General features: G+C 44.7%; 1 protein-coding gene and 1 long non-coding RNA gene across 4 annotated transcripts in view; one reads left to right on the forward strand and one right to left on the reverse strand.

Moving 5' to 3' along the window:
- Window positions 1-1,859, reverse strand: part of ITGB1 (integrin subunit beta 1) — a 41,729-nt gene extending 39,870 nt beyond the window's left edge. For 2 of the 3 annotated variants that reach the window (XM_042816917.1, XM_042816916.1), the window contains exon 1: window positions 329-412. In XM_042816917.1, coding sequence (XP_042672851.1) covers window positions 329-397 — 69 coding nt within the window. In that variant the 5' untranslated portion in view covers window positions 398-412. Of the gene's footprint in view, window positions 1-328; window positions 413-1,769 lie in introns of those variants that run through there. The other variant, XM_042816918.1, reaches the window with a different exon arrangement.
- A 1,481-nt stretch (window positions 1,860-3,340) lies between these two features.
- LOC122159390 overlaps window positions 3,341-15,336 on the forward strand; it is a 72,396-nt gene continuing 60,400 nt past the window's right edge. Inside the window, exon 1 of the long non-coding RNA XR_006168483.1 lies at window positions 3,341-3,446. This is a non-coding gene — a long non-coding RNA (uncharacterized LOC122159390). The remainder of the gene's footprint in view (window positions 3,447-15,336) is intronic.

Genomic DNA, 15,336 nt, shown 5'->3' on the forward strand with positions numbered 1-15,336 from the left:
TGGTGAACACGCCTTGTCTTGCCTGCGTGTTGCCAACAGCTCATTGCTTTTGCAACCCTGAAAAATAGAGCTCTAGGCAGGCTTGCAAAATGCTACTTAATCATCTGCCAGAGGCAAAGAATACTTTTTAGCGACAGGACAATGAATCATCAGTTTCATCACTGCGATGGATGCACACAATGAAGGTCTTCACAATGGTGAGTCTTGTTTGACTTCATCTAAGTCCTTCTAGAAGCAAAACAGCTCTTTTAAATAAATTGCCACCAAGTCATCTCATTTCACAGTAGGAAACCAACAACCAACCTTCCCCCCCACCTACCTCACCTACCAGGTGGTTAATGTGCCAGGAGCACAGATGACTCCAAACTGCTCTCACATATGTAAAGCCCAACTCCATGTCTGCACTTAAGCACGTGCAGTTAAGCCAGCATGGTTCCACTGACGTGAACGGAGATGATTCCTCCTCCCAAGGTTTGTGTGCTGCCAACAACAGAACTGTAGCACCAGAAGCAAATCAAACAGAAAATCCACATTTTCACCCACCAGGTATGCGCACGTGTGCTGGCATGAATGGGTTGGATAATATCACGGACAAACCCAGAAGTGAAGAAATGTTTGATCTTTTTCATAAAGAAAAGCAGTCACAAGTTGAGCTGATGAGTCCGACAGGCGGTCAGACAAAGTTCTACTAGATAAAGACATCTGACATTGAGTCTGAACACAACCTAACCAGTGAGTTGGGGAGTAACTTCCCATCCGATCATCTGCACATCAGGGGGCCGCACCAGACAGAACGCGGTGCTCCGGTTGTTTTAGGCCACTTCAGAAATCACCACGTGAACCAGACGGTGCACAGAGGCCTCACGTTCCCACTTCAACCCGAGGTAAGCTTCTAAAGGGCTGCCCATGCTCACAGCCAACTAACAGCAAAACAGGCACAAAGTTGAGCGTATCTATCACAGAATCACAGAATCACAGAATCACCCGGGTTGGAAGGGACCTCAAGGATCATGTAGTTCCAACCCCCCTGCCTAGCAGGGCTACCAAACACACACATTCAGATCAGGTTGCCCAGGACCCCGTCCAACCAGGCCTTAAACACATCCAAGGACGGGGCATCCACAACCTCCCTGGGCAGCCCGTTCCAGGGCCTAACCACTCTCCTTGTATAGAACTTCCCCCTAACATCCAACCTAAATCTTCCCTCCTTCAACTTGGATCCATTTCCCCTAGTCCTGCTGTTGTCAGCCCTTTTGAAGAGTTTACTCCCCTCCTGGGTGTATCTAGAAGTGGAAACGCTGCATTACGATCACACAGCCCTTCTAACATCTGCCAGTTTCGATAGCCCCGTGCAGGTCAAAAACCTAAAGACAGACATCCACTTTCCTACACCGACTCACTCTTCCTGACCCTATTCCCGTAACTCCTTGCCCCGACGCCGTCACAGGGCCCCACTGTCGCCCCGGCAGCCCGGCACCCGAAGTGGCGTTAAACTTCCCCCGCCGGGCTCCGGGCGGACAAAGGGCCGCTCCGACCCGGGAGGCCCGACCCGCCGTCCCGCCGCCACAGGAAGCCGCGGGCCGGGCGCGCCACCTTCCAGCCCGACCGCAGCGCCGGCTGCCGAGCGCAAGGCAGGCCGACCCGCAGCGGGACGAGGCTGGCGGCACCGCGAGGCACCGCGAGGACCGCGCTCTTCTCCCGCCCCGGCGCCAAGGCGGGCAGCGCTCAGCCCGCTCCCCACTCCAACCCCCGCCCCGTCCTCCCGCTACCTCGGCCATGGCCGCGGCGCCGCTCCTGCCAGGGGGCGCGCTCCGGCCCGCCCGGCTCCGGCTCTACCCCGGGAGCTGAGCTGGGCGCGGCGTGGCCTCGCTCCGCGTCCTTCCGCCCGTCTGCGGACCGCCCGCTACCTCCGCGCCACTCAGGGGTGGGGGCGGGGGGAGCCCGGCGCGCGCGGCGGTGGAAAAAGGAGGGGAGGGGAAGGTCCGCGTTCAGCCGCTTTTTTGCCCGCCCCGGAAATACATTCCTCCCCGCTGCCGTCAAGCCCTGGGCGGGGAGGAGCGCTCCGGGCTGCGGCTGGGGGTAGGGAGCGAGGGAAGGGCGCTCCAGGGGCAGCGGGGACCCGGCCTGGCCGCCTGTGGTGGCGGCGGCTCCGCCGCCCGGAGCGCTGCTCCCGTAGTGCCGCACCGCCCCGTGCGCGTCCGCGGGACGGGAAAAGCTCCGCCTGGCACAGCGCTACGAGGAGCGCCCGTGTCCCCGTTGCCCCCCGCCACCGCTCGTGGCAGCCGCCATTGCCTTATTTGGTGGGGTCCGATTAGCGCTCCTGCTCCCGCGCCGCTGGAGCTTCTGCCGTCGGGGCGGCGGCTCTCCCAGCCCCGCAATCTCCGGGCTGGAGGTCCGCTTGTCCCCACGCTTCGCCCGTGTGCAGCGTCCCAAGTGGGTGGGAGGCACCGGCGAGGAGTCGGCGTCACTTCGCGTGCCACGGGAAAAGTACAACTGCCGCGTCCCGTGGCTCCAGCTTGCTGGTACTCAGCACGTGCTCACGTGTTACTTAGGTTCTTGAAGGACTCCTGTTTTTAGGGGCAAAATGTCAAAGAGATGTAAGCCACGTGATCACAGCTCACAGTCAATTGCTGTGCCTCTATAACTAACCTGCTACTGCTGCTGCTCATTTTGGGTATCGTAGAATATCCCAAGTTGGAAGGGACAGGTCTTCTGGAGCACAGGTCTTATGGGGAGCCGCTGAGGGAGCTGGGATTGTTCAGCCTGGAGAAGAGGAGGCTCAGGGGAGACCTCATTGCACTCTACAACTTCCTGAAGGGAGGTTGTGGTGAGGTGGGGTCGGCCCCTTCTCCCACATAACCAGAAATAGGACAAGAAGGAAGGGCCTCAATTTGCATCAGTGGAGATTCAGCTTGAATGTTAGGAAATAATTCCTCTTTGAGGGACTGGTCAGGGTCAGGTGCTAGAATGTGCTGCCCAGGGAAGTGGTGAAGTCACTGTCCCTGGAGGTATTCAAGAACATTTAGACATTGTTTAGTGGGAAATATTGGTGATAGGTGGATGGTTGGACTGGATGATCTTAGAGGTCTTTTCCAACCTTGATGATTCTATGATTCTATGATTCTATGACCCACAAAGATCATTGAGTAGAGCTCCAGGCTCCGGACAGGACCACCCCAAATCCAAACCTTATCTCAGAGCATTGTCCGAGAGCAGTGTCCAGACGCTCCTCGAACTCCAGCACTCGGGGCCGTGCCCACAGCCCTGTGCAGCCTCTTCCATGCCCACCGCCCTCTGGTGCATTCCCTGACCCCCAGCTGCCCCTCCCCTCACACAGCTCCATGCCGTTCCCTCGGGCCCTGTCGCCGTCACGCAGAGCGGAGCTCAGCGCTGCCCTTCTGCTCCCTGTGAAGAACTGTGGGCTGCCATGATGTCTCCAACTAAAGGTACTACAAATTGATAATCATTTTTTTTCCCTCTTTTCCTGTACTAGCAGCACTTAAAAAAGAAACACAGTACTTCTGCCATATGTAGGCACAGCCTGTTCTTTAGTGGTTGTTCTTATAGGCAGTACAGCTGCCCAGGATGTAGTCTCTTACCATAACTGCCAGGTCTTAATGCTGGTACAGCTGTAATTTTAAAACTGTTTAAATAGTCTTAGAAAATGAAATGGAAATGGTAGGCCGCTTTCAAAGCAGCTTGATCAAAAGCGAACACTGGTCAAATGAAGTGGAAAATAAATAACATGCACGATCAGTGATAAAGAGCCCAGAAGCCATATGTTGCAGCAGTTGTGTTACATTATTAATACTGCCAGGAGCAGAGAAACAAGCTGCCATAAAATCAAACCTTAAAAATGGTATGTTTCACGAAATAAAAGTAAATGCAGGATGGATAGTGATCTGCCAAAAATATAATAAATTTGAATACCATTGGGGAGAAATTACTTTTAGGTAAGGCATACCTCCTTCTTGAAGGGAACTAAAGGCCATTTTGCCAGAATATACAAATAGCAAGTACATGTGCACTGTGACGTATTGCAGCCAAGCAGTGGCAAACGTCCTCCATTCTCACTGCCATGGCTTGCCAAGTCTGCAAGGAGTAAATAGAGCTGTGCAGTGAGCTGCTTCTAGCCTGCCACAGCTCTCGGCTCAGACATCTGTGCAACAGGTTGCCAGTGGCTGGCTGCACTGTGCAATAGGAAACTGTCAGGAGAAACCTCCCAAATGGCTGAAAAGAATTATTTGGCTGCTTTCTGGACTGTGTTTAGAGAGTGCAGGTGTGCACGAACACCATTTGCTATTTTCCAGCACTTCTGAAGTACTGAGGATGTCAGAAAAAGTTCTGGAGGCATCTGAGCCAACAGACACGACCACAGATGATGTCAAAATATTTAATGTGGCATCACCATATTGTGGTATATGCAACATCTGTGCGAGTGAGTGAACATATCTGTGTGGAGGGGATGAAGCAAAGAAAGATTTTAAAGGCTCAATAGAGCAGTCAGAGGTATGTGGGTCTCTGTTAGGCTTGGGGACCACTGCTGTGTGATGCTGGGGAACCGAGTATGACATGATGTGTATTCCCTTAGTGTGTGCACCAATCGGTTTGATATCGCTGGATTTGTTGTTGTGTTAGCTATATTTTTGTCTGTAATTTTGAGACACTGTGGTTCTTTGTTACAAGATTTGGATGTAAGTTGTTGATTCTTCTCCGTGTACTTGCACACGTCAAACCAATACAGTAATTGGAAAATACCAAAATTGTATTACTTCAGTTAGCTTAAATTAATTTGATATAATTGACTTAATTATATTAAAATAATATTCATTTTTTCCTCATTTCTTCATGTTGGGTTGTCCTTAGGAAACAATAAGCACTGTCATTTGGTAATAATGCCTTTCATTTTATGGGTAATGTATGTTCATTTTCTGTGAGCAATGCAAGAAGTAAATGTCTGTGCTGTAGAACAGACAGTCCCGGGAGAGTCAGCCAAGTGATATCCCCAGAGATTGCAACAGAAACAACAGAATAGTTTGTTAAATACTGTTTGCTTGTATGAATATCCACATATCATATTCTTGAAAAAATCATACCTAAATAATCAGAAAAATATTTTAACATTTTAGTTATTGCTTTCAAGTTATTTACAGTTTATTAAGAAAATTATATTACTTGGTCAATACAGCTGATTTAATTACATAGAGTTATCTTTTATACCTACTGGAGTTTGGCTATAAAAGTCCATTATGGACTATGCTTTAATTCTGTCTAGCTGTCTTTTAATCAGAGCCATTGGCAAAAGAGAGCCTCCTGTCACAGAAAAGCGGTAGTGGTTGGCGGAGCACTGCTGTTGTGCAGGTGGTAGTTGGAGATTCTCTGGCCAGTTGTCACTGCCTCATTTTATACGTATGCAAAAATGTTTTCATTATTATAATATTATCAACATGATCAGGCTGTCTTGTGGAGTATTCCATCTGTATCCACAGCTTGCCTTGCAGATAACATGTTTTGTTATGACTTTTACAGAAATAGCTAGGAATCCCAAGCTAGATTTCTTCCAGCACTGCATGTGTAAGGCTGCATGAATGGGGGATGTGGAGCTGCTGCTGGGGCTGTGAGTGAACATCCCCTGCCAACTGCACGCCCCTAAGCTTGGGGATGTTCTGCACACCGGCCCCCAGATGCCAACCCACTGGCCAGCAGGCTGGAGCATCACTGCTTCCCAACTCCATCCTATTAATTATCTCATCTCTTCCTAACACAAATCCTTTCCCTGTTGCTTGTTCACACTACACTGGAAATCTCAGTCTCATTGAGTGTTCGTTGATCAGTACTGCTTCTCTTCCCAACACACTTTGTTACTGGTAACGAGTACTTTCTTTCTCCTTCTGTCCCTCTTTTTCTGTTTTCTTTCCCTCTTCAAAATGCTCCAACCCTACCTAGAACAGCTGTTTTTCTTTCCAAACTAAAAATAAAACAAACCAACAACCACACCATAAACCCAAGGTGAAAAATAAGAATCTAAATGCAAAAGGCAGATAGAAGATTGGAGTGAAAACAGAACACCAAGGCAATTTTTCCAGGGATAGTAAAGGAGCTGGAAACAGCAGGCAGCCTTTTTGACCTCCACCAGGCTGTTGCACCTGCACCCATTCTGAGAGCCCCAGGCTTCTCTGCCCTGTACCCATTGCCACAGCCATCACTGTGACCCTGTAGCTGCAACCGTGGTGGTCACTGCGGCCCTGTACCTGCGGCCCTGGCTGTTACTGAGGCCTTGCAGCCCTGTCTGCATGGCAGTGAGTTGCGCAGTGAGCGAGGGGCCCTGCTGTGACTGCTCAGCAAAGGGCTGGGCCTCCCGCAATCGGAATGGAGGGGAGTTTAGATGTGGCAACGGGATTAATTGTGCACGTGTCACTAGGAGATAGACTCACTGAGTGCAGGAAGCGGTGGTGCTAAGCGGTTGTGGTAATTGCTCTGATAACGGCCTCTGCCTCCTCACCAACAGCCAGGAGCACTGCTGGGGATGCAGGTGGAGTGCTGCCCTGGCAGCCGCTCACAATGTGCCCATTATACGGAGCAGTACATTTGTATTGGAGCCAGGTCCTCCTGTACAAGGGCTGTAGTGGCATGAGTCACGTATACATGAAGCACAATATTGCAGAAGGTTGTAGTCTAGCAGCAAAGGTTTTCTCCCCTGAAGTGTACCGAATGCCCTGCTGGACCTGTTCCTGTTCTCACTCAGCTCCTAGCAGCAGTAAGCTTGATAAATAAACATCTGGTTTATAATCAGTGCTTAGCTCTCTGATCTGTTTAATCAGCCGCTTGCACCTAATGTGAGGGTAAAAAGGGCAGAGTCCACCAAGCCCTTTCTTTGGCTCCATGGTGAGTAAGAACACCTTATGGTCTGACTGGCAGGCCCCCAGGAGTGTAAGCTTTGGCTGTGGCTATGCGGTGCCTGGTCCATATTTCTCTGCCTTTACTCTGCCTTCTCCTGCCCTTACTTCACCAAGAAAGCTCTCCTTCATCTTTTTGTGCATATTTTTCTGTATCCAAAGGGAGACTATAAAACAGAAGATGCAGACTTTTTAGTAGGCTCTGCTGTGGTAGGACTATGGTTTCAAACCATTCAAATGGTGAGAAATGGTTTCAAACTAAAACAGGGGATATTTAGACTGGATATAACGAAAAAGTTTTTTACAGTAAGGGTAGTGAAGCACTGGTGCAAGTTGCCCAGAGATGTGGTGGATCCCCCATCCCTGGAGACACTCAAGATCAGGCTGGACAGAGGTCTGAGAAACCTGGTCAAGCTGTAGGTGTCCCTAATCATTGCAGGGGAGTTGGACTAGTTGATCTTTAAAGGTCCCTTCCAACTCAAATTATTCCATGTTTCTATGATTAAATGACTTTTGAATAAACTGAGCTACTTCTGCTGCAGTCCTATATTTTCATTGCTGTAATTAGCACACACATCCCTTGTTTGCCACATGGATATATTACTTCCAAGGCTGTTTTCTGTGACTCCTTTGTCATTGCCAAGACCATTGATTACATGTTGAAATTCTATAAAATATTTTGAATCTCATAAACAAAGTAAGAATCTTTTTTCATGCTTAAATGTGAAGCACAGTTTGTTCTTTTGATCTAAAATAAGGAAGTGAGTAGGACTTAAGCAAAGAGAGTAAAGATGTCTAGATCTGTGATCCAAGGAAACACAGTCGTGATAACACCAGGCTGAGAGTCTTCATCAGCTCAGGATGGAGCTAAAGCATGTTTGGTAGAGAATTTGATTTAAAAACTTCAGGCTTGGAGATATTGTAGTGCTTAATTTCCCAAGAAAAGATGCCTATGGGAGATTAGAAATATGCCCAAGGGATGATAATTCTGAATGCACAATAACCTTCTGAGTTTCAGCAGTTGCTTAATTCTTACCATGTGCTGCTCTTGTTCTGTGCTGCGGGAGGATGGGGCTCCGAGGCCACATGCAGATCCTGTTTCCCCTTTCTCAGGGGATTCCCACTGCTTGGAGAAGCAGCTTATGTTCGTTGGGGGAAAAACTGAATTCCATCACTACTAGAAAAGCATGCAAGGAAGATTGTGAGAATTTTCCTATATAGAATTTTCCTTTCTCAATTTTGCCGTGGGGGACATACTCCAACATTTTAAATTTAATACAGCTGCAATTCAGACTTTTGTAGAAGAAGGTATAGGAATAAGAGAGGAGAATTTTGATATCTGCTGCTGAAAAGGGAGGAGAGGATAACAACCTTCTAGCAGTGAGAGTTTGTGGCATGAGAGAAGGAGTAAAGACAAATTTTGTATTCATTGCTGTACAAGGGAAAAAGGAGTTATATGGAAAACAGGATTTTAAAAAAGACTGGAAGGCAAGAAACAGTCCGGAGGAAAAAAATGAAAATGCTGCCTCCGGGAAAGGAGATGTGGGCAAGCAGAATCGCTATTGTATAAGATGATCAGCTGTTCTAGAAGAAAACAATGGCAAAAAAGGCAGACCATAGTATTCTTTTTCTAATACTGTTTTTGTCAAGTAGAAGACCGAGTCTTGTTCTGAAATTCTTCTGAAATCCCGTGTTTATCCTCCCCATTTCTACACACTCAGACTGATTCTCCTGGCCATGTTTCTTCAAATCATTTCTTCCACTATTTTTTAAAATTTTTTTATTCCCTGGACTCATATCTGAGACACTTTGGCAGTAATGATGTTTGGACTAACATACCAATGATTCACGGCCAGAATCTCTCACTTGTGCTCCTCAAAGATCTCCATATATTGTTCTCTTTCTAGCACAAATGTTATAAATTTTCTTGTTCCTAAGAGGTTAAGTCTGCATGTTAATAGCAGTTCTGTTGAAGTATCAGTTTATCCCACTATCTTGTCATCTATACAGAGGGTAATACAAAGCAGTTCTGACTTTACTTTGAGCTGTTCACCAGGTTTTTCTTCCATTCCTTAACTGCCAGCAGTTGTGGTATTTTGCAACTGTAAACTGTCTACATCTCAGGACTCATCATGAGGAGTATTCCATGTTCCAGTCTGAATTCACAGGCTCTGAAATATCTCATTACTTGAATCCTAGGTGTGAAACTACAACAAGAAGAGCTGCTGTTCACCAACATCCTTAGCAGTGGGATTAGAACTGCTGGCATTAGAACTGCTACAAACTCAAATCTTCATCCTAGTTTCTGCTGGATATGAGAACCAGCAAGGAATGAAAGAAAAGAAAATAAAAAAGCACAGTTGTCTGTGAACAAATACAGGATGGAAAAGTTCACAAGTAATTCGGAAAAAAGCTCCAAAAGAAAGAGGTGGAACATCACAAGAAGTTGAACTACACCTCCCAGTTCCTGATAAAAATGTAATTAAATATTACTATGAGGATAAAGCAGATGTAGGCTGTGCTGGATGTCACATTGCTCAGGTGGTGGGAAGGCATTTGGCTTTCAGCCTTTTGTCTCACAGCTTACTCGGAATCTGTGGTATTTTCTGTAACCACATACTTGAATATGTGGCATTGCCTTTCTGCCGTTGCTGAGGTTTAGCTAAAATTAAACTGTTTTCAAACCAGTAAATGTAAATTTGAAGTCTCTTTGCTTGGCTAGTGCCAGCATCAAAGAAAGACTTGTTCCCTGCATAAACCACCTTCCAGCCTTGCCTTTTCTCCACCCTGTTCTCTTCTCTGAGTCTCCAGGTTGCATCTACTTTGAATACTCCCCTTGTCCTGGTCTTTGGTGTGCTTCCATCTTATCAAGAGGCATTCACGCCTTTGAGTTTTGAATGTTTTAGCTACACTGCTTTGTTTCTGATTTTCCTTCAAGAAAGATGACTTTTGAGGGAACTTGGCACAAACATCCTCTGAAGATATACTTGTCCATTTCAAGAAGACACTCCTCAGCTGTAGCATTTCTGGATCAGCGTGTGCTTATAATAGAGAAAGCTTTGGAAAATGTCAAATACTAATAAGTTTCCACCAAATATATGTGAACTGAGCTAGTCCAGTCACATAAAGCAGCTTGATTTACTAACTATCATACGAAAGGCAAAAGGATGGATGAAAGACCAGATGACTGCTGAAGATCTAAATTTTGCCTCGAGGATGAGAGGTTGCAAGAATTATCATCTTAAATTTACACTATTGGAAAATATTTGTCCTTTTTTTGCTTTCCAAAGAAAAACTTACACCTTCAGGAAAATGGTTTTCTTTGATGTATAAATATAGAAAAGCTGTGTAATAGGAAAAAAAAAAAAGAGTTACAGTTTTCTGGCCCTGACTGGAAGTCATAGAAGTGTAGGTAGAATATCCCAAGTTGGGAGAGATCCATAAGGGTCATTGAGTCCAACTCCTGGCTCCACACCAGAGCACCAAAAAATCAAATCCAGTATTTGAGAGCATGGTCCAAATACTTCTCGAGCTCCGGGATCTCAGGGCCATGAGCACTGCCCTGGGCAGCCTGTTCCATGCCCACCACTCTCTGATGAAGAACTTTTTCCTAATACCCCAATATCCTATTTTAATATCTTCTGATATTACAGGCGACACAGGTCTTCAAAAAATAGAGTTCCATTTTTTGTCCCAAACCCTTATTTTAAACTTTTCTTTATAAAAGCATCCTGAAGCCTAAAACTGCTTTTAAAATTCAGTCCTTTATTTTTATTGCTTTTCAAATTGTTTTATTGGTGTAAATATTTATTTGTGCATTACTGAATTATTCTGCGATGAACCTTCAGCAGCAGAGTGGCTGCACAGAGGCTGCTGGATGATTAACTTGGTGAAGACTAAGGCACTGTATTTCATGGTTCCACTGTTGACAGTCTGACGAAGACCATCAGCCTGCTTGCAGACAGCAAAGAACTTTGTGGAGGGCTCTGCGTCACACGGAACCAGCTAATTAGTTTCTAGGCTGATAGCACAAGTCGGTGGGCAGTGATGCATACTGCCTTCTTTGTTCTATGATTATGAGTATTGGGACTCTTCAGAATGCTGGAGGAAAAGTTTGTATGCCTAATTTAAGCTGTTACAGGAAGTTGCATGCTATCATATAAGTAGATTAAGGACTGCTGGCCAAGTTCTCAAGTTTCATCTTGCTCATTTCATACTGGGCAGTGCTCTCTCTGAAGCATTTCCACTTAGTCATTGGCTACTCAGCAAGAATGATTGATCAGAAGCATTTCTCTAATATAAGTCAGCCTTATCAAGTTTAAACACAAATATAACTCCTACAGCCAGGATGTTATACATGCTGCAAGTGGGAGGGACGCGAGCAGCTGTGAGTGCTGTTTACGCAGTCTGAATTGCCCTTTGCTTCTTTGCATGGGCTGAGAACTGCTGGGCAGAAAGAGCAGTTCCCAAAGATGTTCAAATTGTTTTTCCTTAAGAGCATGTGGTTTGCCTTTCATTTTATGCCTTGATATCAGTACGCTGTATAGGCTAAAAATAAAGAGACAGAAATGTTAGGTATGCTGTCGTTTTATTTATTCCACTGCTTTCATTGCCAGCTAATAGCAGAAAATGCCTTCCTGCCATATACTCCCTCCATATCTCAGAAGCTCCTTTGTGCTGGCTAGAGTTGTATTTTTCTCTCTGTGATGGTACCATAAAAGTACACTGAACAGACTTGAGCTGACTCATGGTTGGGGCAGACGATGCTCACAGCTCAGCTGATTTGGGGTAGCATCAGAGGTTATTTATACAAAACGCTGAAGGATTTCAAGTGACTTCTGTATTCTCCATTATAAAAACTGCATTTTGTAGCAGTAACTTTCATCTGTTATACTTTGTCTTTTTTAGTGTAAGTTAACTGAACTGTATTTGCATGCATGCTTTTTCAGTTTTTGCTGGGGGAAGGAAGGGACTGAAGTGAAAATGAAGGCTGACATTATCTGGACACTTTCATCTTAGTCGTACTCTCAGGAGCAGCCTTGACTTCCAAGGCTTCCAAGTGCTAACAGGAAATTGATTCACCTGCTGGAAAAGGTCCAGGATTGCTTGTGACACTAAACATGCAGAGGAAGTTTTGCCCTTTGTTCTGATTCAGTTCCTGGAGCAAAACCAAATGACACAGAACTGATAAATCCATGTACAAAGCTTACATATATACCACCTTACTCTGTTTTCTTTTTTTACCACTTACTACTTTAAGAACTGTGATATGCCTGGAAGTAAGTCTTATCTTGGAATACAGGAAAATGTATAACATAACTTAATGACAACTTAACACATTTTTTTTTCCCACTAAATCATTTTGATAATTTCTTTCTTTCTTTCTTTTTTTTTTTTTTTTTTTTAAGTTATTGTTAAAGCAAATGCTTGGTGATGAGATAATTGCCTATATTTGTTTGACACTCAAAAATAATTATTGGTTGCAGTTTCACTCTGAAATCTGGTTTAGCCTTTTGATCAGTGGTGTAAGTAGTGTTCTGGAAAGACTGGTGCAGGAAGCAAAACAGCACTGAAGTGCCTACTCAGGCATAATTTATATCTAAAAGGAAATCCCAGGACAGTTGCATTAAATGATCTGTTATATGACAGAGGAGGTTTCATCCACCAGCCTACACAGTATGCAATTAATTTCTTGCAGGAGTCCCTTGACTGGCTTCGCACAGCTCACAGTATTAAAAGTTTAATTTCTCAAGCTTATATCCAGTAATCAGGAGTGTTCCCCTGTGGCTCAGAACTGGATTCTGGCTAAAGCATTGTGGATTCCAACTTCAGCTTGCTGCGTTTTAGATGTCTCTCCCTGTCACATTTTCATTCAATTATTAGAAAATAGAAGGCAGATTTTCTGGTTTTAGATTTCTTGAAGTGAGGGAAGTGGAGTGGATTTATTATGTGAATGGGATCTAACTTTGACCTGTATCTACATATGTACATACCTAGGTATACGTACGTATGTATGCTATAGATACATATACAGGTATGTATGTGATTTCTAAAGATTCTCAAATCTTCTGCTCTCATACTCTTCTAGGAAGCGACAAATTTCTTTTTTGTGTTAAAAAAAACCCTCAGTTTAACTGTATCACAGTTGTATCTGTCTGTACTCTTTAATTTTACTATTCATTCATAACATTTAAATAACTCATATAAATGAAGCAGCTGTTTCCTGAATTTTTAAAACTTCACGAGCTAAACGTTAAGGGCTAAATTCAAGACATAAAGGGCTCTCCTCTTGTTTTTTCAGCAGTGTTGTTATGACATTTTCCAATAAGAGCAGCATGTGCCTTATCAACCTTTCAATTCCCATGCTTCGTGTTCCTCTGACTTCTAGAAATAAGTGAGTTACACTGAATTTCGGATGGAGCATCAGATCTGAATTCCTCTACCATTTGCTGCCATATGCCTCTCAGATGCTTCCACTAAAAACATGAAGCTTGTGAGCTCATGAGAAACTGGTGAAGCATGTTCTGCTGAGCGTTTGTAGCCTTTCAGTTTTCTTGCTTTTTAGATGTTAGCACTTCCACTTGAGGTCAGCATGTATTATGCAAGGAAATTGCTTTTCCCAGCTCCTGTGGGGAATTTGGGCAGGGGCATACAAACTCTGTATGTGTATTTCTGGTTGTAGCACCCTGTTTCTGACAGCATGCATGTGCTGCTGGCATCGTGCGGCAGTCCTGCTCTTTTCCTTGTATTATCCCCTGGATTTGAGTTATCACAGTGAATAAATGTCCCATGTCTTGACAAAGTGTTGTGTTTCGTATCCCAGGCTGCCAGTCTCTGTTTCTTTTTGGCTGCCCCAAACACCATGTGGCTGCTATGGCCTTTCCCAGCTGATCAGCTACACTCATCTTTTTGGCTGCTGTTGCTGCTGGCCAAATCTGCTGTCTCCTGGATGGCTCCTCGTGAGCTGTCCCTGCTCAGCCCCTGCCTTCAGAGCACCAGGCAGAAGCAGCAACAGCTAAAGGTCCACCTGAGTAGATCTGAGGGCAGAGCAGGATGAATGGCATACTGTGAAAAGGAAATAAATGTAATTCAGTGGTTCAGGATACATTCTTCAAAAATATTTCTCAGGCAACCAAAAATGTTTGTGTCTCATGTTGAGTTTGCTAGAACTCCACTACAGGGTTCAAATGTTACAGGACATACAACATACTCCTGTTTCTAGACAGGGGATGAAGAATATTTCATGTTTCTTTATTGAGCTGACATAAAACTTGAGCAAATATGGTAGAAATATAATTTGGCCGTACAAGGTAGAAATATTACATATAGAATCATTTTTAACAGACTGCTGCCAGATGTAAATTATTGTTCAAGCATGCAAATTGGAGGACCTGCAACAAGGACCCAAAAGGAAAACCTAGCAGCCTGGTGGACTGCTTATTCTGTTGTTTCCCACTGCACTGGAAATTACATTCTTGAAAACAGTATTGCAGGCTGGCTGGCTGTTTTCCTGGAAAATAACTTCTGACTAAATAATAAGGCTTGGTGGAAACTCCATGGAAACTGGGGTGTCAGCTCTGTTTCCAGCTGCTGACCTTGTCCGTGGCTCTGTTGTAGCCACTGGATCTTTCAAAGTGTAAATCCAGCAGTTTCCTCCCTGACAGACTTCCAGATCTTTCCCTTTGCTGTGCAGAGGGCTCTCTTCAGACACTTTACAAGTCTGTGAACTTTGCTCAGAAGGAATGGCTATCAGGAATTGCCAGTTTGGTGGCAATAATTGGGTAAACCCATTTCATGCAGAGTCTTTGGCCTCATGGACCAAGTTAAATTGTAATAACAAAAAAGGAAAGTCAGTTGAAATAGTGAATTTGGTTTGGTGAAATATCTCGAGCAGCTGTTTTTGCAGATGCTGGGCTCAGGGTTTTTTTAGCTCCTAAATCTACAGTTCCTTGCAAGATTTGGTGTCTCAGCCAGAGTAATAAAGAGCAAGTAAAGAAAATGCACAGATTGTAGAACAATTTTATTTAATGTGACAAAGCTGATTCGTTTTTCTAATAGCTCATATAACTATTTGGTGTTCTATTTTGTTTTCATTTTAAATTTTAATAATGCAGAACTACTTCGGTTTGGGGTTTTTTTGTGCGTTACTCATTTGTGTAGGCAGTGAAACAAAACAGCAGCATAAAGGTCCTGGCAGAGGCTTCTGAGGATAGAAACTGTACAATAGGTGTGGTGTGCCTTTCCTCTGGGTAATAATTCTGCAAGGCAGGTCAGTATTGCTTCAAGTGGGATTGTCTCATTTTAATGCTGTTAAGTGAGTGGATATGCTATGATTTCTTTTTCCCACTACATGTTGCCAAAACAGTTTTAAAATTAGATTTCGTTAAAACAAGGCAGAGTTCTTTGCACACAAGTAGTTAGGAAGGAAAGAGCTAGCAGG

This window comes from Centrocercus urophasianus, unplaced genomic scaffold, assembly GCF_019232065.1.
Source record: "Centrocercus urophasianus isolate 14NV4802_14NV808 unplaced genomic scaffold, USGS_Curo_1.0 seq_16, whole genome shotgun sequence".
Taxonomy (NCBI): domain Eukaryota; kingdom Metazoa; phylum Chordata; class Aves; order Galliformes; family Phasianidae; genus Centrocercus; species Centrocercus urophasianus.